At 44.7% G+C, this 21,274-nt stretch overlaps 1 protein-coding gene across 1 annotated transcript in view; it reads right to left on the bottom strand.

The window, feature by feature from the left end:
• Positions 1 to 20,023, bottom strand: part of Cdh5 (cadherin 5) — a 30,418-nt gene extending 10,395 nt beyond the window's left edge. Inside the window, exons 1-6 of the mRNA XM_035442612.1 lie at positions 19,820 to 20,023; positions 6,200 to 6,488; positions 5,331 to 5,447; positions 3,763 to 3,927; positions 2,506 to 2,693; positions 790 to 1,040 (exon numbers count right to left, since the gene is read on the bottom strand). Coding sequence (XP_035298503.1) covers positions 790 to 1,040; positions 2,506 to 2,693; positions 3,763 to 3,927; positions 5,331 to 5,447; positions 6,200 to 6,488; positions 19,820 to 20,023 — 1,214 coding nt within the window. The remainder of the gene's footprint in view (positions 1 to 789; positions 1,041 to 2,505; positions 2,694 to 3,762; positions 3,928 to 5,330; positions 5,448 to 6,199; positions 6,489 to 19,819) is intronic.
• Positions 20,024 to 21,274: the final 1,251 nt, after the last annotated feature.

The raw sequence follows: 21,274 nt of genomic DNA, 5'->3' as shown, positions 1-21,274 counted from the left end.
TTATTCGTGAGGGTAGGGCTCTCATGGTAGGTTGGTGGCTTTATAAGAAGGTAAAGAAAGACATTCTCTGGAAAACTCATTATGTCTCACCAACTTGCAGCAAGAAAGACCTCATTAAATGGCAATCAGGTGCTGGAACCATGCTGTTGGATTTCTAAGCCTTTAGATCCTTAAGATAAACAGATCTCTGATGTTCATAAATTGTCCAGCACGTGGAATGAAGTTATAGACATGGAAAATGAATGAGGAACAAGTATTGATGAAATGTACAGGACATGCTCAATAGCAAATGACAGCAAACATACAAATAATAACAACAAATTCAGCATCAGTGAGTTTGTGCAGTCATGAAGGAACGTATACTCGGAGCCCAACCATGAACTCAGTAGGAACAGGAGCTACCACAGATTTCTTTAGAGACTTGGGTAGTTTCACCAAGTGAAAGCAACACTCCTGGCTTTGTGTTTTGGGAGACAAATTTCTTAACAATTTTTGGTGACAGGGCTTCAGATATGCCATTGCTAATTGATGATTGCTCTCTTGACTCTCAGGCCTCATTAGGTGGGACCTATATGAGTCATGGTCTAAAGTCCTTCAAAGAACAGAGGATGGCCTGGACCAGACAAGATGGGCATAATAAGAGCTGGTAGAACAGCCTCTGCATTTTTTCCATGAAGGTGTGGGGGAAAAGCCAGAGTTCTCTGAGCCTTGGTCTCAGACCACTAGACACGAGAATGTCTGTGCCAGGGTCATCATACCAGTGTCACTTCGTGCCCACCACTGCTTTACCCTATGCTGCGCTGAGCCTTGTCAGGGTCTCTGGCCGCCACAGTGCCTATCAGAGGTTTCTTCTGGTTTTCTGGTATCTGGAAGTGATAGAAGCGTCGCTGGAAGACAGGGGGCTCATCGACATCCATGACGTTGATGGTGATCTTGGCTTTGTTTTTGCCTGCAGTGCTGCTCAGGTATCCGAGTCGGACAGTGGGGTCCGTGGCCTCAATGTGGAATGTGTACTGCTGGATGAGTTCATAGTCCAGGGGCTGCATGGGTGGCAAGTATGGAGACTGTCTTTAGCCTGTTTCATTTTCCTGACCCCACCTCTGTACCCCACCCTGTTCTAAGCATTAAGGACACACACATCCCCAGTCCCCTCTCAAAGGGATCATAGCCTAGCGGTTCCATTGGAAGGAATACCTTTTGTGGTTTTGCTTAAGAGGCTTCTCCTTTGTCTGCCTAGCAAATGTCTTCCTATTTGTCTTGAGGAATGAATAGGAGTTGGCTGGGAAGGCAGGTAGTATGACACAGCCCTCTCAGAAGCTGCTCTGGATACAAGCACCAGCTTCCTGTCGGGCATTGTTGCACAGCCCTGAACATAACCAGCTACATGTTTTGGTTGTTTGTATGTCTATCTTCCCCACAGTCTGAGAGCTTTGTGGAGTCTGGTGGCTGGGCATGTGTTCCCAGTCCTCTACCCGAACATTCCAAAAACATGAAAGCTCCTCTCCCTCCTCTTCTGGATTCAGTCAGTCTGACTTTGCTTGCTGCCATTTGTACCCTCTGCATATATATATATATATATATATTATATATATATATATATATATTTGTACCATATATATATATATATATATATATATATATATATATTTCTAATGTTGGGGGGCACTGTGCTGGTAAGTATCAAATGCCAAGTTTCCATTTTACCTGGAATAATATTTTCCAAATAACCTGAGAAGGGAACCTCAACTGAGGAATTGCCTAGATTAGGTTGCCTGTGGGCTTGTCTGGGAGGTGGGGGTTTCTCCACTGTTAATTAGTGTAGAAGACCCAGCCCTTTGTGGGCAGTACCTCTCCCTAGGCCTTGTCTTGAATTGTGTTCAAGGAGAAAGCTAGCAAACAGCTGAAGCCACAGACATGAAGTATGAGTGCATTCATTTCTTTCTGCTTTTGACTGTTGAGGTGATGTGACCAGCTCTTACCACTGTGACTCTCCTTTAACAATGGACTCAATTTCGAATTGTAAGCCAAATACACCCTTTTCCAAGGTTGTTTTTGGTCAAGGTTATTTTATAACAACAGAAATGATACTAGAACAAGTGCTCTCTGTCTGCACTGCAAGGTTTGTGGCTGCTTACCCCAGCACCTGACCTTCCTGCTGCAGCTCTGAGGTGTGCTCTATGTTGCTCCCATGGGACTGGGCCCCACTTGTAACCTGCTCATCATTGATCTCAAGAGGATCTATCTTCTTGCCACTAGTCATTGCTCCTGAGGCTTCCAGGGATTATTTCCCAAATAAACATTTCATTCCCAAAGCCTTGCCCCTGGCTTATTTCTGGAACTCAGCCTGAGACATTGGATTAGAGTCTCCGTGAGCATATGGCTGGCTCCAAGCTGTACAAGAATATTCTCCTTCAATGGACTGTGGCTCAGAAGCAATCCCTGAGTGTCCTTTGGATGCCAAACTCCACAGCCCATGATTGGATTCAGAACTACAAGTCTACATACCTTCGTGGGCTTGATGATACCTTCATTGCGGTTGGGGTCTGTCTCAATGGTGAAAGTGTCCCTGTACTCGCCCTGTATGATGCTGTACTTGGTCATTCGGTTCTGAGGTTCATCTGGGTCCTCAACTGACAGAAAGCCCAAGGGGCTGCCCACACGGATGTCTTCAGGCACCGAAAATGTGTATGTGGCTGATATGCATAGAGTACCACAAAGAGTTAATGAGATAGATAAGACAATTGTCCCTTCATATTATCACACACACACACACACACACACACACACACACACACACACACACACACACACACAGAGAGAGAGAGAGAGAGAGAGAGAGAGAGAGAGAGAGAGAGAGAGAGAGAGAGAGAAACTGAACCAACAGTCTTACCTAGACTAGGCAAACACTCTACCACTTAGCTACACCTCTACCCTTTGAACTTTTGAGATAGATACTTGCTCTGTAGCCCAGACTGGATTTGAACTTGTAATTTTCTTGTCTCTGTCTCTTGTTGTTGGGGCCACAGGTATATTCTGCCTTATCTGGGTATCATACAATATTTTGTTACAGGAAACAGGCAAGAAACTTATGACCATGGGATTCTGGGTCCCAAGGCAAGGGACCATCCTTCTGTCAATGCACCAAGTAGTTACTAAGCTCATTCTGTACTTTGGAACATCAACAGACAAGAAAGACAAATCTTGCCCTCGGGACATTTATGCCATATACAGCAATGCTACTTCAGAGCTAGACAATTTGGGGGCAACTGAGGCCAGAATGAAAGCAGAGCTAGAGGGTGCCAAGAATATCCCCACTCACTTTTCCTACCCAATGGCACCTGGGATACAAGAAAAGCTCTTAACAGGCTTAAGGGAAAATCAATTTGTGGGTAGGTTTATGCCAGGCTTTTGTTGTACCCCTATTTTTCTGGGATTTTATAGCTGGGCCCTCAGAGGCCAGGTTTGCCAAGCCTGTGGGATCTGGGTGACATCACCTCTACCTCACAGTGCTACTTGAAGCACTGCAGTGGCATCAGCAAAGGTGTGATTTTTGTCTGGTCTGAGAGGGGACCCATCAATGGAATTGGGTGACCTTGGGAGCAATGTATAAGGATGGTGTGAGGTCTCCATATTCTGGCTCCAGAAGCACTCCAGGATATGGGGAGATGTAAAGAGGTTTGGGGTACCTTTGTGAGACCCTCCAAATCGTTGAGTCTGGATTGTCCCAGCCTGTCTGCTTAAGGCTCAATGGGAGAGGCTTACACTGAGTAAAGATGGGAAAGTTGTCATTGATGTCTTCCAGTCTGATCATCACAGTCGCTGTGCCTGACTCTCCCCGAAGACCCTGGGCATCTCGTGCTTCCACCACAACCTTGTACTCAGCCTTCGTCTCTCTGTCTAAGTTTTTGTCCTTTGTTAAAATGAGTCCTGAAAAAAAAAGTGTCCCAAAAGGAATTGTGTTATCTGAGGAATCTTGAGAAAATCTGGGTGCTCAGACCTTCCCTAGAAAAGACATAGGTGACTCTACTATATATCTGAGATTGAGAACCTCAGGACTATAGCCCACTTCTTCCAGATCTTGCTCTGTATGGCTAAAAGCTGGCCAAAATGTGTGGTCCAATATTGTTCCTAGCCAGAGAGAGACTTATGTTGAGAAATACCATAAGGCCAGTTCCAGGCTCAGAGTGATGGATAAGTGGTGTCTGCCTTGGTTCAAATAGATATGGTTGGCTGTGCCATGTTTTATACTGAGCGTGTTGTACTTGATTAATGACGTCTGTCTTGACATATATAGAAGTGGCTACAATTTTTAGTGTTGAGAGCTGTGATGGATTAATGATGTCTATCTTGATGCACATAGAACTATCAGTTGCATTATGTATTTGCTCATCTCCTTGAAGACAGTATGCCTAGTTTGACTAACTGGCCTTCTTTCTTGCTTCCAGGACTCAACACTTAGTTTTTCAAATGTGTTAAACTGAACCAAATTTGGCCTGAGAAACCTTCTGTACTTTGCAGACTCGAATCCTTCTGTGATGAACTGCAACCTAGTAGTGTGTAAATAAACTAAACCCCTAACTTAGGAGTATGCTCAGCCAATCACAGCAGCTGTGCTCCAGTTAATCATAGGCTGCCACCTGTTCAAAGCTGTTCAAATAAGGCAGACACCCAGCTGTAACCAACTGAGCTCTTTCTAGACTGCAGGATTTTTTTTCTACACTATAAATACCACCCAACTATGTGGCAGCCATGGGGTTTCTCTGAAGTTGTTTGGCTTCTGGGGTGTCCCAATTTGTGAACTATTCTTTGCAAAATTAAATTTGATAAAATTTAATTGGTCTAAAGTTTTCCCTTTAGCAAGGCACAAAAAAATTATGTGGCATGGCTGTGTCTGTGCATAATCTAATTCAAATTTCATAGCGACTGAACAAAGGGCTATGAACATTCCTAGTTTCTGGACAAAGGAAATAAGGATTATAAGGCATTAGTTGACTTGCCCAAGGACTGTAAAACTGAGTAGCAGTGCAGGGTTTTAACTCAATGTCTCTGGACATGTACAAAGACCTTCCAACTAGCATTTTTGTTGAGTCCTGGTCTCTGAAAATAGGGTGAAAAGACCCCTATTTTCTTTCCGTGAATGCTTTGAGCACCTGTTTGCTTCCTCCCCTAACCTGCCCCAATATGTCTTTATGTATATTACGTATTCCTTCCCTGGAGCAATGGCTGGTGACACCTGTCAGGTTAGACTTCCCTCTGCATTGGCACCTGCAATATTCATGTCCCCAAATCCCCCAAAGAGGTACCCACCCAAAAGGGTTACTCATACAGACCAGAATTATCAATGTTGAAGTACTCATTTCCTTTTAGGATTTGGTACATGACAGTGGCGTGGCCATCCACCGTGGGGTCATCAGCATCCACTGCTGTCACACGGATGACGGAGGTCCCTGTGGAGAGAGAGAGAATTCTGGTGTATCTGCTCTTACTGGATTCCCTGGTGGGAGCAGATGGGGTTCTGCTGTTCTTACCACCAAGCTGAGGGAGAAAGTTTGCCTTGTGCCAGAGGGGCCATTGTGAGGGTGAAGTGCCAGCAATGGTAGGCCCAGCCAGATGAGTCATGAAGGTTGCAAAGAGAACAGGTGGTTTGTGGATTTGTGGGAGAAATGAAGAGAGGGAGATGTTTGGTTTGAGAGAGAAACGGGAGGGTTCTGGATGGCTTCACCTCTTTTGAAGATGAGAGAATGTGGGACAGGAAAGGGTATTGGGAAGCCTCCAGAGTGAGGGGGACCACACTTCTCAGTCTCTGGAGTTCTAGGATTCCCTCAAAAAGGTCCAACCTCCGGGCCCTGAACACAGAGCCTGGACACTCTTTTCCTGTGCCTCTGGAAGCAGGATGAGGACAGGCTAGCAATTCCTAAACCTATATTTAGTGTGATGACACACGCTGGGGTCAGGGTCAGGGCCCAGACTATAAGGATAGTCAGTGCTTAGCACATTATGAGAATCAGAACCCATCTGTGTTTAGGGACAGGGTTTAGTGTGGGACTAGGTCAGAGGTTAGCCTTTAGGGACAAATTTTGAAATCATGTCAAGAGGCAACACAACATTACACCTACTTCCTTGAACTTACTGAAGCCTGACCCTAGGCAGTGAGATGGCTGATGTGAGAGGTGAAAGAGAGGGCAGACTAGGCACATACCCATAGCTGACATCTCTGGCACAGATGCGTTGAATACCTGGCTTGTAAACACAGGCCAGTTGTCGTTTACATCATGAACCTTGACAGTGAAGCTGGAAGGTCGCTCCAGGTTTTTGTTGCTCTCCTTGTCCACAATGAGAGCAGTAAGGTAGTACTCAGGGACCTTTTCCCGGTCTAATCTCTCAAAGGCATACACATCTCCTGAGTCAGAATTGACCCGGAAGATGGTGCCAGCAAACTCTCCTTGGAGGACATACTTGGCATTCTTACGGTTCACGCTGGACTTGATCTGGGAAAGAACAGACAACATGAGCTAGGAACGGAAAGTATGGCTACTTGCATTTGTGAGTGTGTGCACACACAATTGTGCAAGTTTGTGTGTGTGCATGCATGTGGGGGTGTCTGTATGCATATATGCACTATGTGCATAGTATCATATGTGTAGTGATGTATAGGGATCAATCCTCATTGTGACACTGAGGCTTTAAACAAGAACTTTTGACTGGTCACCAGTGAATTCTTCTTCACCAGGTCACCGCAAGCAGTGATGAGCATTTCTTAGCTGTGTTCAATGCCTAGAATGGTGCCTGGATCCCAGTAAGCCACTTGCCAGTGAAGAATAAAAGGCATCATTATCCCTTATATTGTTACCATCTCATCTGTAAAATGGAGCTAATTGAATTTCTAAGGCTGATTTGCACTAATGAGTAGAGCAGTCCGCTTGGAAATGAGTGCCAGGAAACCTTGGCTTCTTTTGTTGCCCCATGCAAAAACAGGATACATGCCAGTGATACATTGGAGCTGGCTGATACCAACATGGATTTGAAAACTTGACTAGAATTGGGGAATATCTGTGATCTGACTGTTAAATGTAGCCATATTAAAAATTAAATCATCTGAACATATGATGAAATAAATCATTATTATAAATGGTTTGTCAACTTAGGATTTGGGTATTTGAAACCAACCTAGGAGACATGCCTCTGAATGTGACTGTTACGGTTTTCTAGAAAGCATTGACAGAGATGGGAAAGTCCACACTCAATATAGGCATCATCACCCTAGGGACTGGGGTACTGAATTGAGTAAAAAGGAGATAGTAAATGAAGCAGCTGCCTCCATCTGTCTGCTCCTGACTGTACAGGAGCACAGAGGGGTGACCCTTTACCTCCAGCCTCTCCTCCCTGCCCCTCCTCACTGCACCTTCAAACCCTGAGCCTGATTAAGCTCCCCCCTTCTAGAAGTTGCTTTTGCCAACTGTTCTGTCGCACCAACAGAAATGTAACTAATAGAAACATGCTAGAAGCAAAGATTACGGATACTCAGAATTCATGTTTCTAACTGTGTTACTGCATTTAACTGCATTCTTGAGGTTATTGTGTCTTCTGTATGAGCATAGTGGTAATACTAAATGGGGTATGGCCGTGTACATCTTGTACTAACTCTGCCTTCAGGCATGCATATCACCAGCTTGAAAGCTGAGTATTTATACTACAGAAATTGGCAAGTTCTACACATCAGCACTTTCCCCTCAAAGCCAGTTGTCAGACATTTATCAGTACAGCAAGCATTGGCCCCAGTAAATTTGCTTTTGGAATGATGCATGAAATATTCTCTTCTTGGCGATTTATGGTGTCTAATCTGCAGAACAGAACCATAGTGAGCTTTGTTTAACTCAGGGTGTCCTGTACCTCTTAGACCACTGAGCTCGTTTTCTTTATAACACATGCTATTAGTAGCTTAAGGGAAACCAATATATGCCAAGCACCTTGCACTGGACACTACTCAGGCAAATCACAGTGACTGGTCATGATAGACCCACAAGCCAAAAGATATTAGAAAGTTTGAATGCCAAATATTCCAGTTTTGCAACTAGAGGATATTAAGTCTATAAGATTATATTTCATGAGTTCAAAATAGTACTTTTCAAGAAGGCTAGAATGACAAAAACTAGAATTCCACTTGAAAAACAGGAATTGGATGCCCACAAGGTATCCTATGTATCAAGCATACTTTGGGACACATAGATATCACAGGTCCCATTCTGGCTCTCAGACTGGGACTTATAGTGGGAGGCTGACATCTCAGGAGGATAGAACTTGGGGGTCAGATGGAGCAATGCCCTTGTGTGCAGGTGTTCAGTAAGGATCTGTTAAGGTGGGTAGAGAGCAGAGAGAGACCAGGAGGTCAAGAAGGTTAGCCTAGGGGAGAAGGAGATTCCAGAAGGGTGTGGACCAATCTCCAGAGGTCTAGAAAGTATCCCTAGAGTTTAGCAGTTGTTCAATAATTGGAGCACATAGTGAGAGGGTGACAGCTGGGTGGAAGGCTATGAAACCAGACATTAGAGCACAGAGAAGATCCTGGAAGGTAAAAGGGTAGAAGCACCTTTTACTGCCAAGGTAGGGTGACCCTTTCCCTCCAGTAGGCATTGGAAGAGGGAGGTGAGCAGCACCTAGGACTAACAGAAATCCTGGAGCAGGGATTGTGGTGTGCAGGGGGCAAGTGGGCCCAATGGACAGGACAGATATTGAACAGCTAAACAGGGGTAAGAAGCCATTCAACTCTGTAATCTGTGGCATGTGGGGACAGTAGAGAAAGAAGGAGGGGGATAGTTGGCACCCTGTTCAGGGCCCAGGTTAAGCTGAGACACTGGTCTTAATCAGAACCTGTGAATTTTTGTGAAAGGAGTGGAGTGGAAGCAAATCAACTTGGAAATGAACTGGGAACAATGTAAATGTCACAGGCGCCCTTCTCTCCCATCTATATTTTATTCCTTTCCTGTCTCTTCCCGTCCCCTCTCTTCCAGTCCCATCTTTCTTGCTTCCTTCTCTCCTTCCCTGCCTCCCTGCCTCCCTCCCTTCTCTTTGGCTATATAACCCAGGTTGGCATTGAACTCTCCATCTTCTTGCCCCAGTCTCTAGAGGACCAGAACATAGCATGCACCGCCATGCCTGACCCATTTTATTTAAATAGACACTGGTTTTTACAACCCTTCTTAGACTTAAAGAAAACAAGACACCAGTGCACTGAGTTCCTGTGCAGCTGTCCCCTTCACCTCAGCACCACATCTCACATTAGTGTGGTCCCTTGTTACAATAAGGGAGCCAAACCAGGTGAAGGGTCATTGATCCACATAGGTAGCTTATACAGAGTTCCTTCCCCCCACCCCCCCCATAATATCCATGTCCATCCATCACACCACCCCCGCCCCCAGACCCAAGATGCCTTTCAGGGCACCATACAGCATTTAGTTGTCATGTTTTTGCAGCTTATTTTGATTGTGAGAGTTTCTGAGAATTTTATTATTTTAATGACCTTGACACTTTGGAGGAGTTCTGGTCAGGACTCTCATTGAATACCCTTCCATTAGAATTTCTCTGTTTTTCTCACCACTGAACTGGGGTTATGGGTCATACCCCTCCCTATTTCTGGTATCATTGTTTGGATGGAATATCTCAATGCCAACAGCTGCCCTGCCCTGGCAGGCTGCTCCCAGTTGGCTTCCATTGTCCGTCCAGGTTTATAAACAAGAGCTCCAGACTTTGACCTTGATAAACACGCACTTCCTTCAGATTGTGTCTTTGGAGTCACGAGAGGATCCTTGGAGTCCTGTGTTTGTGTCTCCTACATACTCTCGTTTTAATGAGGGTGGGGATCACATGTGGTTCCTGTACTCCCCTAGCTCCATGCTAGGTACCAAGTAGGTTCTGTCATCACAAGACACAGACCATCAGTCACCCCTCTGAAGTTTGTCCTGCTTGGCATTGGCCTCCACTTTCTGGAAGCCTTTCCTGAATCATCCTTCAGATTTGCCTCAGGTCGAGCCATTCTCCTCAGAGAATGATTCATGGCCAGTTATCCCATTGGGAAAGCCATAATTGGGCTAATGGCATTTCCCTCTATGACACAGGCTCACTGAGTAACTCTAATGTGCGTCTTTCCTTCTGCCTGGTCAGGTGGCAGTATTTTTGTCACCCAGACAAAAGCCATCTTGGAAGCCTGACTAACCAGGTGCCCAGTCAACTGGCTATGGGTGGGGCTATTAGCAGATACTTTCTAGATGACTCCACCTGTTTCCTTTAGCTGAAGTCAGAGAGGCAATGCTGGTGCCCTGTGCAGACTGCGCCCTCACACCAAAGGTCCTCTTCAGCCTGGTTCCCTATCATCAGAACACCCCCCACTCCCATCGTTTGTGGGGTTCTTTGTCTGATACATGCTGTTTCTCTAGGTCTCAGTTTTTTAAACGGTGGTCTCCAACTTCATGTGAGGTCATATGCCTAAACGTAGGAGTTGTGAAAAAATTGGTAACACTGAATTATTTCTTGATGCACAATGACCAGAAAGTAATTCCTAACCCAATGTGTGATGGTTTTTCAGGTGTACTTGCCTATGTTGCATCACAAAACTTCACTGCTGCCTTGGTTCTCGACACACAACATGTGCACTGGACATTGTGTATGTCATCATGTCACACAACACCAGTGAGTGACACCTGAGACACTTGGCTTATATTTGAGACTACTGTTTAGGCTACAGTGATTTTATTGTGCATGCAAAGTTTTCTGCTTTGATAGAAACAATGATTAAAAATGACCTTTATATTCTTATAAGATAAACATACATACATATGTGTATGTAAATATATATGAGTTTCATGTCTCTCTATATAGATATATATCCTTATATAATTTTATTTTTATTTTAGTTTTGAGACATGGTCACTGTATAGTCTTGGCTGCCCTGGACCTCATTATGCAGGTCAGGTTCACAAAGATTCATTTGCCTCTGCCTCCTGAGTGCTGGGATTAAAGGTGTGCACCACCATTGCCTTGTAAAAGAGACTAATATTTTTCTGCTATCATTACTCAGCATGTAAGAGTCATATTATTGTGTCTTTGAATTAGGTTGTATCAGAATTGTTGATTTTAAATTTTCTGTTTGAGTTGTCAGCTTGAGTTTCATTAAAAGGAAGTTAAATGAATTTTTTTTTATGAATTAGAACAGAATTTCCAAAATGGACCTAAATATACATTTGCCATTTTGTGCTATGTTTTTATGCAAAGCAGTGTTCTTTAACTATTTTAAAATAAAAATATTGAGCCAGGGTAGCTCACGCCTTTAACACCAACTCTCTGGAGACAAAGGCAGGCAGACTTCTATGAGCTTGAGGCCATCCTGATCTACATTGTGAGTTCCAGGCCAGTCTGGGCTAAAAGTGAGACCCTGTTACAGACAGACAATAAACCAACATATCTATTCTGAAAACACTGAGTCAAATGTACTTTATGACTACAGTATCAAATATCCAGCCAAAGTCTTGTTTTATTTATTTTGTGTTAGGTCCATGTGTATGTGAGGTGGGGTAGGAGAGTGAGTACACGAGCACATGTGTGTGCGTATGTGTAGAGGCCAGAGAACAACTTGAGTGTGTTTCTGAGGCATTGTCCACCTTTTGAGGGGTATGATATGGTCTCTTACTTGCCTGAAGCTTGCTTTCTGTTTTTTTGTTTTGTTTTGTTTTGTTTATTTTGTTTGTTTTTTTGTTTTTGGTTTTTCGAGACAGGGTTTCTCTGTGGCTTTGGAGGCTGTCCTGGAACTAGCTCTTGTAGACCAGGCTGGTCTCGAACTCACAGAGATCCACCTGCCTCTGCCTCCCAAGTGCTGGGATTAAAGGCGTGTGCCACCAACACCCGGCTTCGCCTGAAGTTTTCTAAGTGGCTGCCAATCTCTGCCTCCTTAGTGTTGGCCTTGTAAACAATGGTCACCATGCCTAGAGACTAAATTATTTATGCAAAATTAAATATGTGCATCAATATCATTATTATGCAAGTTTTCTTTAATTTTAATGAATTTATAATGAATTTATAATGATTTTATAATGAATTTATAATTTATAATGAATTATAAAGTTATATGTACGCCAAAAATTGTTTAAAAATGAATTTCTTTATGATTTATTACCAGTAAATGTTTGATCTGTATGACTATTTTATATATCTATATAATCTGTTGTATAAAAAATCCTTAGGCACAGAGAGGTTAGCCTGCTCTAGGCCAGGGTAGAGGATGGTAAATTTTTTTCTGTAAAGGGCCAGAGAGAAAACAGTTTTGACTTTTTGAATTGCATGGTCTTGGTCACAGCTACTCCATGCTGCCATTATAACATGAAAGCAGCCATGGGAAATTAATAAATTAATTAATGTGGCTGTGTTTCAATAAAACTTTATTAATAAGACCAGGCAGAGCACTATATTTGGTCTGTAGGCAGACATTTGTACATCCCTAATATCACAAGAGTGGTGAGCACATTTTTACCCAGTGCTGTTTTCCTAGCACTCAGTCTAGGGCTTGGGGCTGTTTATTCTTCCTCCAGTGCATTGACCTGGTCCATATTATAGCTGGTATGTGGGTTCAAAGAAACTGACATAGTGAGATTTCAACGCTGTCAGAGCTTTCTTCTCACAGATAGCTCTTAAAATGCTTAATTCATTGACTTCTCTCATTGTGTGTGAAATACCACTATCAGGTCAATCTTGGGAATTAGAGAAGGTGATTTTGATGTCTATGACAATTTGACATGGTGAGAACATTCATCACTCATTGAGATTGTCTTCAAGCTCTTGGAAGATGGACTTGTGTGGGTCATATTTTCGAACTGGACAGTGACATTACAGACCTTGACACTGCCTCCCTAGAGGACAAGCCTGGGTCAAACACCACATGATAGGTGACTAGCCTTGAACTCTTAATCTGTCTGCTTCTGTCTGTTGAATGCTGGGATTACAGGTTTGCACAACTATGCTTGATGAAAAGTTTTATTTATTTATTTATTTTTGTGTGTGTGTGTGTCTGTGTGTGTGTGTGTGTGTGTGTGTGTGTGTGTGTGTGTGTGTGTGTGTGTATGTAGACCCAGAGCCCAAGACCAGGGTTGGCAAACTGTGGCCTGGGTGATCAGCACTGTCATCTGACCTCTCAAGTGGGAACACTGAATGCAGCTTTAGCTGAATATTTCCTTAGCCCTGAACCCTCAGCCTTGGTATAGGGTGGCCTTCTTAGTGATTTCTACTCTGCAGAGCAAAGTGTGAGAGAAAATGAGCCATGACTTTCACTTCTGCTTCTACCACAGATACATCCCTCATCACAACCATCATTGCTCTTTTGCTCTCCTTCATCAGGACCACCCACCACCACCATTATCACCACATTTCCATAATCGCCACTGTTACCACCTTCTCCAGCTCCTTCACTGTCACTAGCATCACCATCATTACCACAATCACCTGCTCCTTTACCAACCATCACATCCACCTCCACTGCTGAATCAACATCACCACTGTGATCTCTGTAATGGCCTCCACTCTTGCGGTGGTTTGAATAGGAACGGTCCCCAGAGGCTCATACATTTGAATGCTTAGGATGTAGCATTAGAAAGTGTGGCTTTCTTGGAGTAGATGTAGCCTCTTTGGAGGAAGCATGTCACTGGGGTGGGCTTTGGGGTTTCAAATGGTCAAGCCAGGCCCAGTCTCTCCCTCTTTCTCTCTCTCTCTCCTGTCTGCAGATCTAGATGGAGAACTCTCAGCTACCTCTGCAGTACCATGTCTGCCTTCCTGCTGCCATGCTTCCCACCATGGACTGAACATCTGAACTGTAAGCCAGCCCCAGTTAAAAGTTTTCCTTTTTGAGTTGCTCTTCATAGCAACAAAACATTAACTAGGACAACTCTCATCTCTCCTTATCCCCTTCACTAATATTGTGGCTTGAAAGTGAAATGACTCCTATAGGCTCCTGCATTTGGACACTTAGTTCTCAGCTGGTGGCTCCATTTTATAAGATTGTAAAATCTTTAGGAAGTAGAGCCTTGCTGGAGGAAGTGGATCATTAGGGTGGGCTTTAAGATTTTACAGCATGGCCCTAAATCCTGTTCATTCTCTGCTTCCTGACTTGAGAACACATTGTAACCATCTTCCTCACACTTAAGCCATCATATCTTCCTTGATGTGAAGGACTGTATCCCTTCTTATACTTTGAACAAAGTAAACCCTCCTTTGAGACGCTCCTTGTGGGGTGTGTTAAGGAAAGGATAATCACGCTGCAATCCACAGACCCAGAGAAGTCATATAAAGAGGAGAGGTCTAAGGGAATATCCCTGGATATCCCTGGGAAGGGGAAATAGAATAGATTTTGTGGGTGGACTGGGGGCAGGTGCATATAGAACAAGAGGGATCAGGCTGCAGAGGGAAGGATGGAGGGAGAGAGTACAGGGAGAGACAAACTGGAATAGGTGGGCATTTAGGGGGTGACGTGGAACCCTAGTGCGGTGGAAATTTCCCAGAAGCTATGAGGGTGACCCTAGCAAGGACTCCTAGTAATGGAGGATATGGAGACTGAAATGGCCAACTCCTGTAACCAAGGTAGGCTCCCAGTGATCAAACGTTTACACCAACCCAGCCACAAAACCTAGGACCCATAATCTGTCCTGCCGGAAAGATGTGCTGGAGCACTGGTGGCTCAGAGCTTGTGGGATGGCCAACCAGTGACTGGTCAAATTGAGGCCCAAGTCATGAGAGGGAGCCCATGCCAGACACACTGCCTGGATGGTCAGGATCTGGAAGTTGGATATTTCAGAGACCTAGGGTAGAACTAAACATGACTGACAAAAAAGTCAATGGAATGATTCCTAATGATACTCTGCTGTCCCATAGATCAGTGCTTAGCCCAATAGTCAGAAGAGAGGTACCATCCAGCAGCTGATGGGAGCAGAAGCAGAGACCCACAGCCAAACACACTAGGCAGAGCTCAGAAGATGGGGAGGAAAGATTGGAGGAGCCAGAGGGATTGAGGACACTAGGAGAACAATGGTCACAGAATCAACTAAGCAGGGCTCTCAGGGGCCCAGAGACAGAAGCGACAACTATAGACCCTGCATGGGTCTGCACTAGGTCATCTGCATACATGCTGTGGTTGTGTAGCTTAGTGTTCTTGTGGGACTCCTGACTGTGAGAGAGGGGACGTCTCTGGTTATTTGCCTACTTGTGGGACCCATTTCCTCCTACTGGGTTGCCTGGTATAGCCTTGATATGAAGGTTTATGCCTAGTCTTACTGCATCTTGTAATGCCATATTTGGTTGATAGGGAAATGGAAGAGTAATGGATCTGGGGGTTGAGGAGAGAAGGTTGTAGTCAGGATGTATTGTATGAGAGAAGAATAAAGAAAAAGAAGAAAAGAAAGAAATGTGAAAGTAATACAACTAGCATCATCACTGCCACAGTCTCTGATACTACCACTCATGATTATGGAGGCCTGGCAGCCGTCTGTACGAAAGCCCAAAAGTGAAACCGAAAGAGAGAGGCAGTCCCCTTCAAGTCTTGCTCTACCTCACCCCGTCACCCCGGCCACGCCCTCGCAAGCATGGTCAGGCACATCTGTAGCCAGCCCCTAAGTAGGCGTGGCTACAGCTTCCCCTACAGAGGCTCTGTGCCTTGGCCTGTGGTAAAGCAGTTTATCTTAGTAGAAGCATGTGGCAGAGGAGAATAGTTCACTAATGGCATTCAGGAAGCAAAGAGAGAGTAGAGGGGCCAGAGTCCCCAGATCTACTTCAAGGGAACATCCCTAAATGATCTAGCTTTCTTCTCCTAGGCCTCACTCTGAAATATTTCACCATCCTCACTGGGGCCACAACCTTTAGCACATCATCTTTAGGGGACACTGAAGACCTAAACTGTTGCAGGATTTCCACCTGAACACTAAACTATAACATTCTGTTTTAACTAACTAACTAACTAACTAACTAACTAACTAACTAGTCTTTTTGTGTGTGTTCATGAACGTGCGCACATGCATCAACCTCAGAGGCAATTTGTGGGAGTTGTTTATTTCTCTCTTTCTACCATGTGGGGCCTGAGGATTGAACTCAGGTTGTCAGAATACAATCTACAGACCCAGAGAGGTCATCTAAAGAGCCATCTTTCTGGCCCATAAACAAGCAAGCAAAACAAACAAGTAAGTTTTGTGTGCATGTATGTGACACAGGGCAGGTGTGTGTGTATTCTCGCCTGCCACTTTTGAACTCAAGTTGTCAGGCTGATACAGAAGTACCCTCATCTGCTGAATCATCTTGCCAGCCCTGAATGACAACATTCTGGCTCTTACTACCAAGGGCTCATGTTTGTCTCACAAACACTGTGTATTTGTGTTTCTTCAAGAGTCCCTGCTATAGCTACACTTCCTGCATTGCTCACAGGAAGTGTCCTTTGAGACTCAAGGAAGCTTTGGGCCTTTAAAAATAAAAGCCAAGCTACACACTACAAGACACAACGGTACAGGACAAGCATTCCTGTCTCATAAAGAGGAAAATGTTAAGTATCCCAGTTTACCGTATTGCGTTGGCATTGCACAGAAATTAACACCCATATTGGTCTAGAAATGTTGAACTTAATTTTTTTTCCATTTGTACAGGGGTAACGCACTGTATTAAATATATAAGGTGTTATCTACATGGGTTTGATTACAAAAACTAATAAAGTATTCTCTAAATAAAAAAAAGGAGAAAAGTGTTAACTGCCAACTTGACTGAATCTATTATCACTCATGAGACAAACCTCTGTGCTCACTTGTGAGGGACTGTCTATGTCAGGGGAGCCTGTGGGCATGCCTTTGAGAGATTTCCTGTTTTTAATTGAGTGGAATCCATTGTGAGTGGACCCATTCCCTGGGCAGAGGTCCAGGACTGAATACAGAAGAGAAAGTGAGCCGAGTAAGCATTCATTGTTTTGTTCTTGATTGTGGATGTAATAGAACCAGCTGCTTTAACCACCTGCTGCCTTGACTTCCCCTCCATAATGGACTGTATCCTTGAATTGTGAGCCAAAATAAACCTTTTCTCCCTGACATAGCTTTTGTCAGAATATTTTATCACAGAAAATATAAAAGAAAACTAAGATAAGAAGGGAGAATTGGACTCAAGAATGATAGAAATCTAGCGTGGAACACATCGAATCTTATAGTTCCATTTCTAGCATCTTGGGTACAAGGGCTTAGGTAGTCTGTCCCCTGTGGCCTATCTGTTTGCAGTATCCATGGTATCTCCCTTAATCTGGCTCTACTTCTGCCTTTCTGGCATAACTCACTTTTTGGAATCTCGATTAGAGATTTACCTTCATTCTCACAGATTTGTAGACCATCTTCTCAAGGGTTGCCTTCAAGGACTCCAAACCTACCATGCTATTTGACCTTCCAGTTTTCCTTTGAAATTTTGGTCAAAGCCTCTTTGACCCCACAACTGTTACATCTGTGTACCCACACCCCACACCCCAACCTCATGAGAATGATAGCCAGGTACAACCCTGGCTCCAAAAATAGCCGTGCCATCTCAGATCATGAGCACAGTGTCCACTGAGTACCTGATGGGTTAAACACACTGGAGGGAATCCCAATCCCGGGGAAATGATTCCATAGCCAGTCCTGTGAGTGTAGAGTGCTCTGGAGCTCTCTTCTCAAACAAGTCTTTGGATCTGATGTGGGTGGTGTATTGCTGATTCCTGAGGTGCCCTAAAGGCATCTTTCCTATCATCCTGTTGTAAAGTATTTGGTCTATTTTTAATGCACTAATTTAAAGGCTCACAAGTAAGACCATGTCCTTAGTTTGTCTAGAGTTGAGCCTGTGGAAATGAGAACAACACGATGGAAAACCCATGGCAGAGATAGTCTGTTCACCTCATGGTATCTAGGAAGCAGAGCATGCGTGGTGGGGGGTTGGAGTCCCAATATCACCTTTGAGTGCACACTACTACTGACTTCCCACTAGGCCACCATAGCACCACAGGGTAACAACAAACTTAGCACATGACATAAGGGCGATATCTTAAGATCCAAATCATCACCTCATCATTCAGACCACTGTCACCATAGCCACCACTTCCATTACCTTCTTCTCTATCACTGCCATGATCATTGTTAACAGCATCACCGTCATTACTGCTATTACTACCATCATAGCGTCCTCACCTTCCCTTTCACTATCACTGCTGGTGTCACCATTACTATGTCATACGACCATCATGACCATCACAGCTATCATCACCACCATAACCTCCTTCAACTTCCCTTTTACTAAACCACGGTGGTCATCATTACCACTACCGCCATCACCTTCACTCACTGCTACCACCATGGCCACCACCAGCAGCATTAACTCCCTCGCTTCCCCTTCACTATCATCATGACAATCACCACTGCTATCTCACTATCATTATCTTTATCATCTCCTCCTTTACTATCACTGGCATCACCACCATAACTATTATTACTATGGAAAGCACCTTCTCCATTATCACCACCACTGTCATCACCAAGACCAACACAACCACCAACTCTCTCACCTTCTTTACTATTGCTCTTACCTCTACCACCACTGCCACCACCAAGAGCGCCACCGCCACCACCATCACCCCGTTAGCATCCTCACCTTCCCCGTCACCAATCACCACTACCATCACTATTGCCATCACCACAATGACCGCCCCTATCCCACCACCACTGTTAACTTCAGCGTCTTATTCCTCACTATTACTGTCATAGTCATCATTCCCACCACCACCAAACCTCCCCAATCCCCATTACCATCACCATCACAAAATTGCCGCTTCTCCCACTGTTACCATCACCACTACCAACACCGATGTCGCTCACCGCCCCCTCCATCACGATTAGCTTCCTCAGTTTCCCATTTTCTATTACTATGATGTCATCACTATCACCAATGCCATTAACGTCCTCACCTTCCCTTTCATCATCCCTGCCACCATTACCACATCACCACAGTCACCACAATCACAACCACCTTCACCTCCCTCACCTTCTGCTAGGTTTTGAATGAGAAACGTCTCCCATAGGCTCATGTATCCCAACACTTCATTATTGGGGGAGGAGTATGGAACATTTTAGAACTGGAACCTTGCTGGAGAAAGTATGCCACTGGGGGTGGGCTTTGGGGATTTAAATCCTTGCCTCATTTACTGTTCTCTCTCTGCTTCCCGTGTTAGGTGAAGTGGGACCAGCCAGCTTCTTGTGCCAACTGCCATACTGCCCCTTCCCTTCCACGAGGGACTCTATCCCTCTGGACAAGTAAACCAGAAAAAAAAAACCTCTTTCTTGAGTTGTGATTGGTTATGATATTTTGTCACAGCAACAGAAAAGTAACTAATACAACTTTCATTTTACCATTACTGCCATTATCACCATGGTCACCACCATCATCACCACCCCAACGCCATGATTGTAACTTCATCACCTTTAATTTCACTCTCAAAATGACCAAAGACCACCGCCACCACCACCGCTGCCACCAACACCATTGACATCATTATCAACGTCTTTATTTTCCTTAGATATCCTATCACTGTCACTATCACCATCATTATCATCACTTTCTCTTTCCTATCAGCACAGTTGTCACCTTCACCATTATTGCCACCATGTTCGCCACCTCTACCACCTCTTATCTTTGTTGCTGTCACCCTTCAGTGACAACCACTCCTGTAGTCATCACCATTTGTGCTACAAAGGCCATGACTATGGTCCAGTTGTTGATAACTTCCATCACCCTGGAGCCCAAGGCTTACCTTTCCCACATAGTGGGGCAGTGAGGCATTTTTCTCTTCATCTATATGCATTTGGTTCCAAATCCAGTCTCTCTTCTGGCGGTGGTGGGCAGGCAGCATGTTGGGGGTGTCTAGCTGGGGAAGGTTAGGGCCTGCCATTGCCGCCGCTGCCAGCAGGCCCAAGAAGATACCCAAAGCAGCGGCCAGCTCTGTTAGCCTCTGCATCCTTTCAGGAGGAACAGATCTGGGGAAAGAGAATCGAAAATATCAGGGTATAGTGGCTACTGTCCTAGAGTGTGAGCAGCTCACTCTAGGAACCAAAGTTCCTTTGTCTCTCTCCTCCTTTATCTTTCATTCAGCTGACACCAGCAGAACTAGACCCTGGTCTAAGTGGGGAAGGCAAGCCCAGAAACAATTTCTCCTTACACCCACACAGGCTGGCATGAAAGCAGGCATAGGGGGATGAGATCTCCAGGCTGGGAAGGACACTTGTAATGCCAGTGCTCATGGGGACACTCAGATGAGGCACAGAGAGGCCAATTTCACCTTTGAATAAGTAGCACAGCTGAGAATAGAGCCCAGACATCGATCACAATCAGTCACTGTCATCGAGAGTTCACTGTTTGCCTGGCTCCATTCTAAGCCTGTTAGACACTCTATCTCATTTAATCTTCCTCCCAACTTCCAAGGTTGGTGTAATTGTGACCCTCATTTTGCTTTTGAACTGAGACACAGAGACACTTAGTAACCTCCCCAAATCACACAGACTGTAAGGAATAGAACTAAGACTTGGACTAAATCTGTGTGGCCCCAAATTTCAGCTCATTCCTGATGCCTTCTGTGCCCCACTAGCTGCTTGGGTTAGATTTAAAGATTCCTCCAAACATCTCTCCAGCTCACTCCAGCCTGGAAGCCCCTCTAGCATTGATGTGGCCTTCAAAGGGCTCCTAGGAAATCCCAAACATCTTAATCCGGGAGTTAGCCTCTCACTCCAGAACTCACAAGTGATAGCCACTTTAGAGGATGGGTTGGGTGGGAGTTGAGAGGCTGTGTATTCATGCTGGCTTCATAATTTGTGGGTCCAGTGTAAAACAGAGTGGTGGGTCTTAATATTTTTTTTTAAAAATGGAATTTTGAGATAGAGATAAAAGAATTTTAAACTGCAAAGGGCCCCTTTAAGTGAGGGCCCTGTGCAGCTGTGTAGGCTGTCCACTCTGGAAGGCCACCTGTAGGTTCGGAATGTGGGTCACCCAGAGATCAAGTCCTGCCTCTATTCTAAATTTCAAAAATGGAAAATTTCCAGTGCCTCGTGATTTTTGTTGGAGGCCATGTCCATCGGTCATCACCATGGCTTCTCAGCTCTAACCTCCCCATGCCACCCATCCCAGGTCCCTGTGTCACTGACCTGCAGATCCTAGGATAGTATGGAGGAAGAAAATGTGTGCCTGGGGAGAGCTGAGGGCCTTCAGGGAGCTG

This window comes from Cricetulus griseus, chromosome 3 (genome assembly GCF_003668045.3).
Source record: "Cricetulus griseus strain 17A/GY chromosome 3, alternate assembly CriGri-PICRH-1.0, whole genome shotgun sequence".
Classification (NCBI taxonomy): Eukaryota; Metazoa; Chordata; class Mammalia; order Rodentia; family Cricetidae; genus Cricetulus; species Cricetulus griseus.
Note: the sequence above shows the minus strand (reverse complement) of the source record. Positions and strands in the feature narration are given on the sequence as shown.